Source organism: Spodoptera frugiperda, chromosome 23, assembly GCF_023101765.2.
Source record: "Spodoptera frugiperda isolate SF20-4 chromosome 23, AGI-APGP_CSIRO_Sfru_2.0, whole genome shotgun sequence".
In the NCBI taxonomy this organism is placed as follows: Eukaryota; Metazoa; Arthropoda; class Insecta; order Lepidoptera; family Noctuidae; genus Spodoptera; species Spodoptera frugiperda.
Window position 1 is genome coordinate 12580993 of NC_064234.1, and position 13865 is coordinate 12594857.

Sequence of the window (13865 nt, forward strand, 5' to 3'; positions counted from 1 at the left end):
ATTACGGCACCGAACGCAGTCTCGTTTCGTTTTCGTTCAACGTAAAGCAAACTCGTACTAAGGGACAACAAACCACTCTAAACAATATAAATAAAACTCAAAACATTTTACTTAAAACAATTTATTAAATAACTTCATAATATTATAGTAAATGCCTCTGTGAAAATATTAACTATTAAAATAGTACAATAAGCCGAACCAGAGTAGGTAAGTAGTGCTGTATTCGAGCATTCAAAATCTGCAAGTAAACGGTGCAAGCGATATGTTGCTATATCTCGTGTTGTTTTTAACTCATAAGGTTCAAAATGAAGTCTTCTGGTCGTATTTCTTAACTATTTTGTTCTTTATATACAGTTTATTTATTTATTAGTAATATTTACAGATATTTCATAGCCAAGTACTGATTAAAGGGTTTGCCTACTGAACTGTAATGAACGCCTGAAAGTATATTTTTATATTTTAAAATATAAAATTGAAAATAGAAGATATCTTTGCTTAGAACATTTAAAGTTTAAATTAAAATAACTGAGTTAAAAGAATGTCAAGAAAATCGTACTCAGAGTCATTTAAATAGCAATTGTTTACAGAACAAAATCTTTACTAAGGTAATAGTTTAAATAATCATGAGTTTAAAAATGTCTCTGAGTGCGACAGAATTTTATTTTTTTAGTTAGGTATTCAATAACTAACCAATTTCTTTACAAAGATTTTTCACCAAGTTCAGTTCCGCAAACAACCAGTAGAGGCGCTCTAGTCAGTATTTTCACTCGCTACTTATCCATGTAAAATATTAACATCTACTTATATATTACACTATTATTTACTAAAATATCAAACTAGGACATAATTATTAAATATTTGGTAACTATCTTTGATGCTTACCTTTGCGTTCATTAACCTACACTAACTACAATTTACAAGGAATCTTCTTTAGGAATACAAAATAGTGAAAGAACGCATTTTAGACACAGACTAGAAAGTGATTACATGAACACTGCGACACACTGTAATACTGACATCGTCGGATTTCACAAATAAATAAGTTTATAGTCTATCTTCTTAATTATAATCTGACGATACATAGTCCATGTACAGCAGGCTCATGTTTGTGAACTTTATGAATACAATTTAATAATACACACACTTTGGCTAAGATTTTGTTGATGATTTTAATGGAGGTCTATGATAAATGAACCCATGATGTAACAGTCTACAATAAATAGTTTAAAAGAACTATAAAATTACAAATAAATATATGTATCGGCTATTTAAACTGCAGCTCGTATTTACTATAACTTAAATACAATTAAATAACATAATAGAATTATCATCTACTACAATCTAATCGTACAAAATAAGTAGACAGTACAGTATAAAGTCTTGGCAACAGAATAACGGAAACTCACAAAGATTACATATCTACATAATTCTCTTGAATCTCAAGAAATTCAGTAATAGTTTAAATAGTAGGCAACTGCTTACCACACAGTTCACACGATCTATTTACTGCCCTGCAATGTTACATTAACAACCCATTCAAGAGGAACTCTATACAAGGTTTGAAGACCACAACAAGCAAAAGTTCTGGAATGTAAATGCATATTCCCAAGTTATAGAAGAATATATATCCCGCACCCAGCAGAACGAGTCTTAGAAATCATGACTTATTATTTTGGGAAGAATGTCACAAGACCTTTTCCTCGACCGGCCCGTTTTGGAGGACCTTCCTTGCTTTCGTCAAGAGAATCTCGAGTCATCTGAACTCGCTAAAGACTTGGGCTTGGAAACTTTCGCCTCGACTGACGTTTGAGGAGCACCTCGCGCCCCGGCAGCCGTACTCCTGTTGGTGTAGGTAGACGACGTGACCGGGATCTTGCGAGTCTGTTTGATCCTCAACTTGTTGAACCAAAGATCTCGCGTCTTTTTGTTCCCCACAACAAAGAACATGAACAACACGAACCCTTGGAAGGTGGATGTTAAAGCAAATAAGTAAGCTAACACTAGATTGTATGCAAATAAACCGAATATCCAGGGCAGCCCGAACATAAACACGAGTAGACAGCTGACAGAGGCACAGCGCACGGCCTCATTAGAGTCGCCGTGCCTCTGGATCCCTCTAGAAGCAAACACGGACCGTACTATCAATATAAATAGCGTCCAGTTCGCGAGCAGCATGACCGCGATGGGGGCATACACGGCCAGCCAGAGACTGAGGCCAGAAGGATAGCAGAAAGCTCCTGTCGGGGTTTTCTCTTCGAAGCGTCCCGCGTAAGAGCGCGGGTCGACTGAAAGGAGGATGCCGACTATAGCACACGGAGCTCCCCACGAGAAGGCAGACGCGCGCAGCAACTTGTGCGACGCGTCGCGGGTGAACACCAACACTAGTCGCCTGTACGAGATAATGGCTGCCACCAGCATCCAGCAGAAAGATGCCAACACTGAGTAGTGCATCAACAGTCCCACCAGCATGCAAGAGAAGCCGTAGTTATCAAATCTCACGTACACTGCGATTAAGAAACAGGTGACCAGAAGAAGTATGGCGATGCACAGCTGCAACCATATCTTATTGTTGAAGTCTCTTCGCCAAGACCTGAAGAGAACGGCAGTTATACCAACCAGGATGACACCTAACATAGATAAGCAGCAGCCGATGACAGAGATGATTTCCAGGGCTTTTTCATTAGCCTCGGAGAAGACTGCTCTAGGGATGAGTACTTCAGCGAAATGTGTGAGATGAGTGCAGCGACACGTGTCCAGCATCCCACGTCGTGAGGCGCGGATGAAGGTGCATCCCTCCTGCGACCAGTAGCCTTTGCCATTTTCTGCAAACACCCAGTAGCCACACGAACGGCTCGTGTTCCTCGGGGGACTACCAAGGGAACTGAAGTGTAAGTCCACAGTCTGAAAAAAAGAATACAATCGGTTTATAAATGTGAACTCAGCATCCAATTATCAACCAAATGCTAGTTAACAATTTACATAAAGCTATTTTTATCTGCCCTCTACAGGTCTTCAACTTATTAAAGATGATGCTATATTTTTTGTTAAATCGCTTCTCAGATTTATTAACACTTCAGTAAACTATATTAAAATTTCGTATGTCATCTAAGACCGCTGGCTTCTCTTCATAAGAAGCTAGATAACAAAATACATTTTAGACATTTACCTCTCCGCGCTCAAACTCGGTAACATTCTCGACATTGATGCTGAGCACTCTGCTGTTGACTTGGTACTCGTTGGCGGCACTCGCGTGGAAGGCGCGGTCGTTGCGGAACACCACGAAGCTGATGCGACGAGACGAAGAAGCCACTGATTCTGGCAGCTTCACCACCACCTCATTGGCGTCTGTTTGTAGGCTGGACGAGTCCATTCGATCTGGAAATGTTGTTATAATATTTTACATCACTTGTGTTATTAGTCCAATAAAGTTGTAACTGAGTATTGATAGCCAATCTGCAATTTGGACCCTGATTTGAGAATTTCAAAGTTTTGAAAAATATGTATACGATTTTAGGGATCTTTTTTTTACGATGATATTTCTGGAATACTGACTTGACAGGTTAATGAAACAATAGTCGATTTATAGTAAACATTATGTTAACATTAGGATAAAACTAAGAGCCTCAAATCTTGAAATAAGTACACAGCTACAGCTACAAAGCAGCTATTTGTTATTTCCTTGCAACTTATCGTTCCCACATCCATTACGTGAAGGAACCAATTACCGCACACATGTTACTACTGATTCAGATTAGTTGGGCGTTGCGTTCAATGTCATGCGGCGCAAACCGTGAACGAATGCTTATTGAATCAAATGTTAAGTTTCACAGTAAATAAATTGCCTTCTGTTTGGTTTAGTTTTAGAAAAACATATATATGGTGAGAAGATTTCGAAGTTTCATCATCATCATCATAATTATCAGCTATAGAAACTTCACAGCTAAATAAGGAAGTCCTTTGTAAAGTCAAACTCAATTTTTTTTTTTTAATTTAATATATTAGACCAGTAAGGCAAATTAGACAAAAACAAAAAAAAATAAAGGTTCCAATCTGGCGGTCAGTTCTCTAGTGAAGCTATTGGCTCGTTCCAAAACGTAGATTCCTATAGAGAAGAACGAGCAAGAAACTCCATAGGTTACTCTTTTACAATCAGGTTCACAATAAGGAGGTTTGATATAACTCTCAATTTTAGCAAGATTATTACAGGTTGCAGCCACAGAAAATAGATGCATAAGATGAAGGCTAACTACTCGAAAATCATATTACAAAACTTACTCGCAACATAATTAAATATGATTAATGACTTGAAATGATCGGAAGGGCTTGTCTTGACATTTTGGTTTTTATAAAAGGTCTGCTACACGCAAGTTGACCTACTTTTGGAAAACTGTGCCATTTGACCATCTATTGTGAATTCATAAGTCATTCACTGATAAGGCATGAAGGAATATGGGCAGACGTACACTCACAAAATATGGGTCTATTGCCATACATCAAACTCGATCAATCTCTCTCTAAGATAATTGAGATAATTTTGGAAAAGTATCAATAGTTCTTTGCCCAATTCGGGTGTCGAACCCGAATATAACGTTGTCATAACCTGACACGTCAAGTAACATTCATATTTAAGTCTTGATGGAATCATCAAATACATAATAATTTACCGTGGTTGCTATCATTATTATGTCTATTAGATCTACCACAGAACTATCACACATACCTCGAATAATTTCAAAAGTATCAGCAGTGAAGTTATCGCTGTCTCTGGTAGCGATCCTAAGGCCCTTGACTGGTTGTTTAGCATCAGCTTGAGCCACCACCAAGGCTATATTGCCCCTGATAGAGGTCGCGTTCTCTGACCCAGCCAGGTCCAGCCTAGTTCCAATTCCATCCAAAAGGTGAAGCAGTTCCCCTGGAATGTTGAGATCTAGGTTCTCTGCTAGCAGCTCATCTACCTGAAAATTTGATGTATCGAGTTAAACATGTTAAACTGACGGGTGACTACGTAGTGTTCTAGGTTGAGTTAGAACATCAGCATTAATTGCATAATAGAACAACACACCTTTTTATCTCTTGAATACAAAGATGCACTTTCGAAATGTCAATGTCACATTTCAGTTACATTGTAAGAATTATCCCAGTAAAAACATTTCATGTTAAATGTTGCCAAGACGAGACCATATAGCTCGCACTGTCAAAAAGTAATCAGATCCCGTGTAGAGCCAAGTTTCTAACCCTATACTTTTGAACTCTAGTAGGCCGCACGGACTTTTTGCTATTCGTCATATGGGCTTGAGTTTAAAAATCTATTCAATCTTCTAAACTCTTTCCGTGCGGCCAACTCGCCAGTTCAAAAGTATAGGGTTAGAAACTTGGCTCTACACGGGATCTGATTACTTTTTGACAGTGCGAGCTATATGGTCTCGTCTTGGCAACATTTAACATGAAATGTTTTTGTGGGATTTCATTTCTTTTTGTAGGTTGCTTTGATAGAAAGACTGAGCGACAAATTCACCTACTAAACCTAAATTTATGGAAAATTGCCATCCTAATACTTTTTATTATGAAAATTAAAACACTAGTATAAACCTTTACCTACTAAACTACTAACAATTAAATATTAAAATGGTTTTTTTCTCCGCGATAGCAAACTTTTAAATCACCGAAATATTCCGAAAACTTTTCATTCAACGAGATCAACCGTCAACGACGTCTGCCCTCGCGCGTCTGCCCGCGTTCGGGTGCCGCGCTCGCTGACGGGCCGATTATTTTTAGTTGTCGGGGATGAGGGGGCAGGCGGCGGGCGTTGGCGCATACTATACTTACGATCTTATGTTCAAAAGTATAGGTTGATTAATAAACACTTACCGAAGTGAAGTGTAGTAATATTATTCATATCTAAGTACTTATGGGTAGGATAATGTTTTGAGTTGATGAAAAGTTTGTGTTCTATGTACTTGTGTATAATTTTAAGATCTCAAGCAGGAAATAGGGTAAGTTTCCCTATTTCAGATTTTGAGCCCTCCGCGGCCGCATTGACCTCTAGCGTCAAAAGTTGCGGAAGTCTCGAACAAACTTTCAGGTCCCCTAGTTTAAGGGGTTGGGGGTAAAAGGTGAAGCAGTTTTAGGATTTTTTTGTTGTTTGGGTACTAATACTAGCTTACATACCAAATTTCAGTTTTATAGTATCAGGAAGTACCTTAAGAATTTTGTTGATCATCAGTGAGTGAGTGAGTGAGTGAGTGAGTGAGTGAGAGTGGTGACGAAATCATAGATATCAATAAAATCTAAAGTATAAGAGCTATCAATTGAAACTTTAGAGGTTTATTAAGTCTACCACACATTTCAGTTACATTGTAAGAATTATTTAATAAGGGACGAAACCAAACACCGAGTTATCAGCATATAGTCCATGCTATTCCTTAGAACTTCCGAAAACCAAATGTTGTGTTTTCAAATATCAAACAATCGTTTAGATTTGATAAAACTGAATGGAAAACATATTTTGAAAGGATTAGATCATAATACGAGTATTTAAACGTAAATATAAATATTATATTAGGCAAGTGCATTGAAAATCACTAAATCAGCTTATTGAATTGGAAAATAATGAGGTTTCCAAAATACTGCTGCCAGTTATCCCAAATATGATATATACATATGATGTAACTGAATGACTTCATAATTCGCTTTTTTACCGTACCGACACGATAAAATGTACAATATTGTGCATTTCTATAAAAACAATCACGATAATGATGTCACATAAGCTGAGACTAATGGCACATATACAAAACTGGCTTTGCCTGTGTTCCCGTGGGATAAGTAAGTAGCGTGTGTGTTATTCCAGACCATAATCTACTCCTGTTTCAAAATTTTACTCCTATCCCTTCAGCTGTTTTGACGTGATTGCTTAACAAACACATATACAAACTTCCACCTTGATAATATTATATAGTAAGATAAGATAGACACAAAATGATTATTGAAAATTTCAAAATCCAAGATAGACATTGAGATCCTGCTATCTAACATGGAGTCCCAAGCGCCGGAGCCGTAATTTCGATGACACTACCAACAAGACGGATCTATAAAGAAAAAGTTTAATTAAAAATGAATTTACCTGATCAAATGCTGCATCAAATTCTTCAACGGACACAAGCGACGTTGATTCACTATTGATAAGACTATCCAGGTCATTTATCACTTGTTGGAGTTGATCTTCAGGCTGGAATAAAGACGAAAATAATACTATAACAAATATTTCATTGATTATATGTAATTGTTAGAAACATATAGACATTTAGGTTTAGTTATATGCTTGCTATGGCGCATGCAATGTTATATACAATAAAGAAAATAACTTTTAGTATATCAAACCTAGAAACCATGTTTTTCTTCATCATTTCTTCATTAATTTTGATTGTTTTGCCTAGTTGTATAACATATTTATTCATGATATCGCGAAGAAATTTCATATTACTCTTTTTTATCTTCAAACCATGAGCCACCAATAGAATATTTCTCTTCTAAAATTTTAATAATGCCAAAATAAGGGCCGTGTAAGGAATCTTCTACATTATGTTACATCTTTAAGAAATAGAATTGATGTTAGTGACGTTTCAAATTATCTTTTAATAGGATTAATGTCTATATTCTAACATCAATTGAAACAACATCAATTTATAAGTACACAATGTGACTACTAAATACGTGAACGTTTTTACTTACAAGACCAAGCATAAGTTGGTAAACATTCAACTCTAAAGAAAACGTGCACACTACAAAGCACTTTCCTTTACAGAGAACTTTTCCTACATAGTGGATGCCAAACTACTATTCTACTGTACATCTACAAGAAGACAGGACATCCACAAACAAACAGGACTTACTGCCAGCGTTGTTGGTACAGGGGTAGTTGTAGGAGGTGGTGGCGGTGGTGGTGTCACCACCTCTGTAGTAGTGGTGGGACTGAGCATCGTTGTCGTAATGATTGGAGTTTCTGTCTTTATCGTCTCAGGCGGCATGGTTACGAACGTCACTGATGAAGTAGTAGGCTCGGGTGTAGAGCTCGGAGGAATAGTGGTAGTAGCAGTAGTAGTAGTAGAGTAGGGTTGAGACGTAGTTGTTGAAGGTGAAGTCTCCTCCGAACTGTCCGAAGAATCCTCGTTTGCAGGCGTTGTGGTACACTAAAATGTTAGTCAATTAGCTTGTGCTCAGCATGGAGTGGTCAGGTGTTATTTTACATTAATTTTGTTAGATACACATGATCCTGAAGAAAAGCACGAAAAAACATCTCAAGTTATGGCATTCTACAGCCCCTCTCTTCTATATTCAAGTCAAATAGCATTCTCTTGTTTTATTATAAAAATAATGAAAAATAGCTAAGACGTATGCATACTGTTACGATGTACCTATAGTTAGTAATTTAACACGCTAAATTCATCTCTTTTGTTTCCTTTACAATTTCGTAACATTGTGAAATATAGTCAGACATTTTAGAGTGAATCCTAACAAAATAATTGTCTTTGATAAGAACGGACACTGATAATCACGACAAGTAGTAATTTTAATCATAGTTAATTTTGCAAATGACATTTGTATGGGTAACCAGATATGTATTAATACATTATTTTACCTTCTCTGACACTGTTGGTTAAGAACATTAAAACATGAACTGTTAGAAGTTTTGCATGCGGTTAAGCGACATCTCTAAGAGTACTTAGTTCAATAAGCAGACTTGGTGCTCAGAACAGAACTGAAGTGATGGAGAACATCCATCAGATCATTACTGTAATGCATAAAATAATGTACTTACAAATTCAGTGCATTCTGTGGTAGTATTAGTACTGGGTTCCACGGTAGTGGTGGTGTCCGTGGCAGTGGGGGCCGTTCCATTCAACGGTGATGGGTCTTCGTTCCTGTACAGCGACGGCAGCCTAGTAGACATGATGCAGGGATCGTCCATCGTCGTCACCACTTGCACACCATCGTTGAAGTTACCGATACAAGTGTGGATTCGACATTGCACTGTTATTGATTCCGCTGAAAATATTTTTGGGAAACGATCAATGTTGGTTCTATGTTTTGAAGGTATTAAAGCTAACTTTCATTAAAAAGAAAAGTGTGAAACACTTGCTCGATTTGCTCGTTCTTCTATATACATATAGTTATGTTTACGCTACAAAATTATAAATTTGCTAATAAATAACCGTTAAACTGTTTACATTTTCTAATTATTATCAGTCTCCCATCGGTAATTTAGCTTTTCTGTGGCAATGCGCCCATAGAATATAGGTATAAACCGACACGATCCCTAGCATAATACACTCATCCACTATACCAAACAGGTAGTAATTACTTCAATCTGACCTTTTAATTACATCGAGTAATACGACTACTTAAACAAAACAATGTAGACATAATAATAATTTTAATTTACAAGTACTACCGTCAACAATGAATGACATTATCCTTAATTGATGAGTTAATTATCTAACTGTAGTGACATTGCAACAGATAAGATACTACAAGTACCTACGGTAAAAAGTGCAGGAATAGAGCAACCGGTCAGATGCATGGTAACTCTATCTATTGAGGCGAAACGCTTTGATGGAACTAAAGACTTACTTAATGACAAGAACATTATTATAGTATAGGTATAGTGCATAATATTTATAAGTAGAAAATAAGTCTAATATCTATTCCGTAGAATGTAGTCATTTAATGATTACTTAACAAAATCTTAACTAAGGAATAGTTATCATTACATGTTTCTGAATATGGCAATAAGTCATAACCAAACTGTGAACGTATTATTACAAGTCGTGGTCATCTGTCTGGATGTTTAACCTCTGCACTTGGACACGAATGAAGCTAATTAGGCGACCGGGATACATTCAAGTGTAGACTAATCAGATAATTATGATCGCGTTAGTTGTAATAGGATACCGACTATTTGATTACATGGGGAAGATAATGTTTAGGGCCAAGCGTAAATGTATGATAACGATGACCTTATTCTGCCAGTAATTATACCATGTTTATCATGGGACACTGATCCAAACTACATTAAAACTTTATCTGACGCACCTAACTTAGGATTTCCTGTACCTCATAGCAAAGACAATGTTCATGCCAAACAACTTAGTTAATTAAGAAGTACTCACCAAAATCATGATGATCAGCATTACAGTAGAAGACAGGTTTCATGTAAACAATCTGAAGGCCTTCCCAGGTCCCTGGCTGCACCGGTAGCATACTTGGATTTAGTTGGATGTGTAACAAAATAGTCTTCTTATCCAAAAACACTTTCTTCAACTTCATCCCATAAAAGACGTCTTTCGTAGGACTCAAGTCTGGATGAGCCATTTTGAAAGCAAACAAGACATCTTCAAAAACCTTTGGATCTTGAGTCGTTTCTGATCCACCATTAAGCTGATAATAACTCGTTGAAAAGTAAATGTATGCTTTTAACTTCTTCTCCCAACTCTTTTTCAGTCTTTCTAGAGAGTCAAACGTGTATTCCTTGTCCAATACCAGTTTGACAGCGTAATTGTATCGGAGGGATGTTTCCTCTCTCACCCAGAGAGCTTTATTCGATTCTGACACTTGGTACCGCTTGGAATCAGTGTGAACACACCAATAGTAGCCATCTCCAATAGGTTTGAGGACGTAGGTCCACAGTTTGTTGTGAACACCATCGGAACTAAATTTTACAGGCGTTGGGGAATATGTCTCAGAATCTGTGAAGCAGTAGATATTGTCTTCGTCGACTTTACTAGCCACAGTCAATAATAACTTGTTTTGACTGGAAAATAAACGGTTGAAAATTACAATAAATTTGAGGCATCTGCTGTTAATTCTAGACAGAAGTAAAATTACTTAATGAACAGACTTAAGTCGCACTTACTCGTCAGCGCTAACAACTAAATTAGCTCTTTTTAATTCAACGTTCTTCTCGCAAATGATGTCATAGAATATGTAGGAACTATTAACCAATTCCCATAATTCGTTTTTCACTGCCCCATAAGATGACTCATTTCCACCCAACATTTTAAAATGTTCGTCCAAATGCCATGTTGTGGGTGGTTCCTAAAGAGTGATTTACAAATAAATATAAAATAACTTTGAAACATGCAATAACTGCAAGATTAACAAGGCTGTTCTTTTCAAGTATCGGTTACCACATAAAACATTAACATGCTATTAGGAAAACGACTAGCGCAGTAAAGGACTATGCAGAGCGCTACAATCTAACAGATTATTAACGATGTAACAGTTAAAATAACATACACTAACAAATATAAATCGACAGCACAATAACAATCAAGGCGGACAAGTAGATGAGATGAAGCTTTACATATATGGAGAGGAATACGTGTTGAAAGCTAAGCAATACATTTCAAATTTCGTTCATGCAGGAATCATAGTGACTACTAAATGAAAGAGAATTTGAAAGAGTCCCCACCAACACCAACACATCCCGGTATATGGGTTGCGATAGCCATCGCGATGACTTGTGACAGCACAGTTCTGGAGATGTTTCCAGCTCAAAGAGTGATTTTCTGTTCGAAGGAGGTACAAATGGAAACCAGCCACCACAGTCCAATAGCTAATAAAAACAAAACATTCTAAGACAACAAAAGCAGCATATGATTTGGCCTTAACCGTTTATTATTTGAGTACTCGACGAAAATGGATACTAAATATTACATGACCACTTTAACGATATTAAATTAATAAAAAAAAATACTCTATGCAAAATGATAAGATGTATTTTTGGTTCAGAGTTTTTCTCGGGAATACTTCTTAAGAATGCTTTTATAGACATTACTAAGATCAAAGATAAACTAACTTTGATGGACATGATAAACAAGATTGCAAAATGTAACTCACCGTGGCGCCTCCACTCACAATATTCATGTGACGTTGAGGGTCGTACGTGATACCCAGAGGATACTTAGGATTCGAGTTTAAGATATGCAATAATGGATTATTTGAATATCTCCACCCGTTGTACAGGAGTGTGCCTCCTCGTTTCTCACATATTTCCTTCGATTGATTCCAGGTTGCTCTTACCGGACCACCGCCAACGGCAGTGGCTGCTGACAAACAAGTTGATTTTGGAGACCAAAATCTATAAGAATCTTTGAAATCTTCACAACCTTCAGTAGACATATCCTCTGCTTCAACGTATGGGTAAACTAGGCAGTACCTATAGTACTCTTCATCACATTTCGCAGTGGTAAAATTACTTACAGGGTCCATCACTACGCACAGTTCTTCGTCAATGCCTCGGTGAGGGTTACTAATTTCAAATGTAGTTTCTACTAGGGATCCTATTGATTTGGTAAAGGAGTAATCAATGAAGGGTCCCCCAGGGTACAATGATTTGTACTCTGTCCATAATACTAACTCAGACTTTGTTAAATTCAAACTGTTGTACAGTTTGGATGTGTATAGGTTACCGGCGCACCCTACATATTTGTCGGTGAGCTTCTCTGGGCCCTTCAACCGGTAACATATTAGATCTCCTTTCAAATTGGAGTAAGCTATCTGGAATCCTATTGGACATATTACTCGTTTAGGTTTCTTGGCTTCTAGTGCCGGCTGTAACACCAGCAGGAGTATTATAGTAGCTACGGTGGGTATGCGATGTAGTTGGTCCATCTGAAACAATAATACGGCTTTGTTTATCAATGACTTTATATTACTTCCTCATAATTCCTACATTTAAACCTTTATGTAAATATTAAAATTTATTATTAATTTGCTAATTCATAACTCCACTTCACATTCAAGCTAGCACAATGCAATTAAATAAATGACACATATAAACGCAAGTCGATGACAAATATCAGGTTATACTACAATATTGCTTACACTTTACAAAACAAAACAATTCTGAGAACTGTAGACATCATTTTTGGGAATCCTGTATGATCGGCTCTCTGTTATCAAAGTAATCTCATCATGAACGTATCGGCAGATAACTTCGCCTATGAAACGATACTAACCGATACACGGATATCGAGGCTTATCATTGTGTGAAATTGGTTACATGTCTCTAGAAAATACATGTTAAGTAATGACTAAGAATGCTTGTGAGTAATATTAATAAATCATATATAATAATTACATGGATGAAACTGTGCCTATTACATATCGACTATATTTTAAATTGTAGTGTTCTGTACTATGTGTATAATTACATTTAACGCACGTTATTTACTGGATATAATTTTGTAGCATTTCTTTATTTATTGAATGACCACGTTTTACTTTAGTTGAACTCGACCGATTTTATTCGCTTGCCGGATCGTTGAGACATAATCGATTTAAACTGACTAGGTAAGAATTTAACATCAAAATCTCAACCCAACCGTATTGTATTGGATTCATAGTGTATTGGATTCGTTTGTTTTCTATCTCTAATTAATGTTCATAATATTTTAACACGAAGTGGACAGAAAACTGATAAAGGTCACTTTCAAGTTGGAAGGAAAATGAGAAGCGATGAAACCACTTGATCAGCTTTCTTCTTATAGATCAAGGATGTGGAACAAATCGACAACCTTACTGACAGACAGTCTGACGGACAAATCTATTATCTACAACGATTCAGGTGCAAAAGTACGGATTAATTAAAATAAAATGTTTTGACTTTGCCTTATCAGTTTAAACTTGATTAATGCACTTTATTCTACAAACAAAGCCACTGTCTACTTACTTGGTGAATAATGCAAAAAATCAGCAATTATGTGTTTGTTGATAATTATTATTATCAATAGGAAACAATTAAATTATTCAACACGTTATCGGAACCTGTCCATGTGTAATTGAATAAACATACATAAGTTAAA

The 13865-nt window shown here is 36.6% G+C and overlaps 1 protein-coding gene across 3 annotated transcripts in view; it reads right to left on the minus strand.

Moving 5' to 3' along the window:
- Positions 1–105: 105 nt before the first annotated feature.
- The window catches only part of LOC118266856 (uncharacterized), a 40102-nt gene continuing 26342 nt past the window's right edge, over positions 106–13865 (minus strand). The window contains exons 3-12 of one of the 3 annotated variants that reach the window (XM_035580440.2): positions 11899–12672; positions 11471–11614; positions 10913–11094; positions 10170–10810; positions 8819–9045; positions 7893–8189; positions 7124–7228; positions 4721–4955; positions 3167–3375; positions 106–2901 (exon numbers count right to left, since the gene is read on the minus strand). In XM_035580440.2, the coding sequence (XP_035436333.2) occupies positions 1738–2901; positions 3167–3375; positions 4721–4955; positions 7124–7228; positions 7893–8189; positions 8819–9045; positions 10170–10810; positions 10913–11094; positions 11471–11614; positions 11899–12672 (3978 nt within the window). In that variant the 3' untranslated portion in view covers positions 106–1737. The remainder of the gene's footprint in view (positions 2902–3166; positions 3376–4720; positions 4956–7123; positions 7229–7892; positions 8190–8818; positions 9046–10169; positions 10811–10912; positions 11095–11470; positions 11615–11898; positions 12673–13865) is intronic. The other 2 variants (XM_035580442.2, XM_035580441.2) reach the window with 2 other exon arrangements.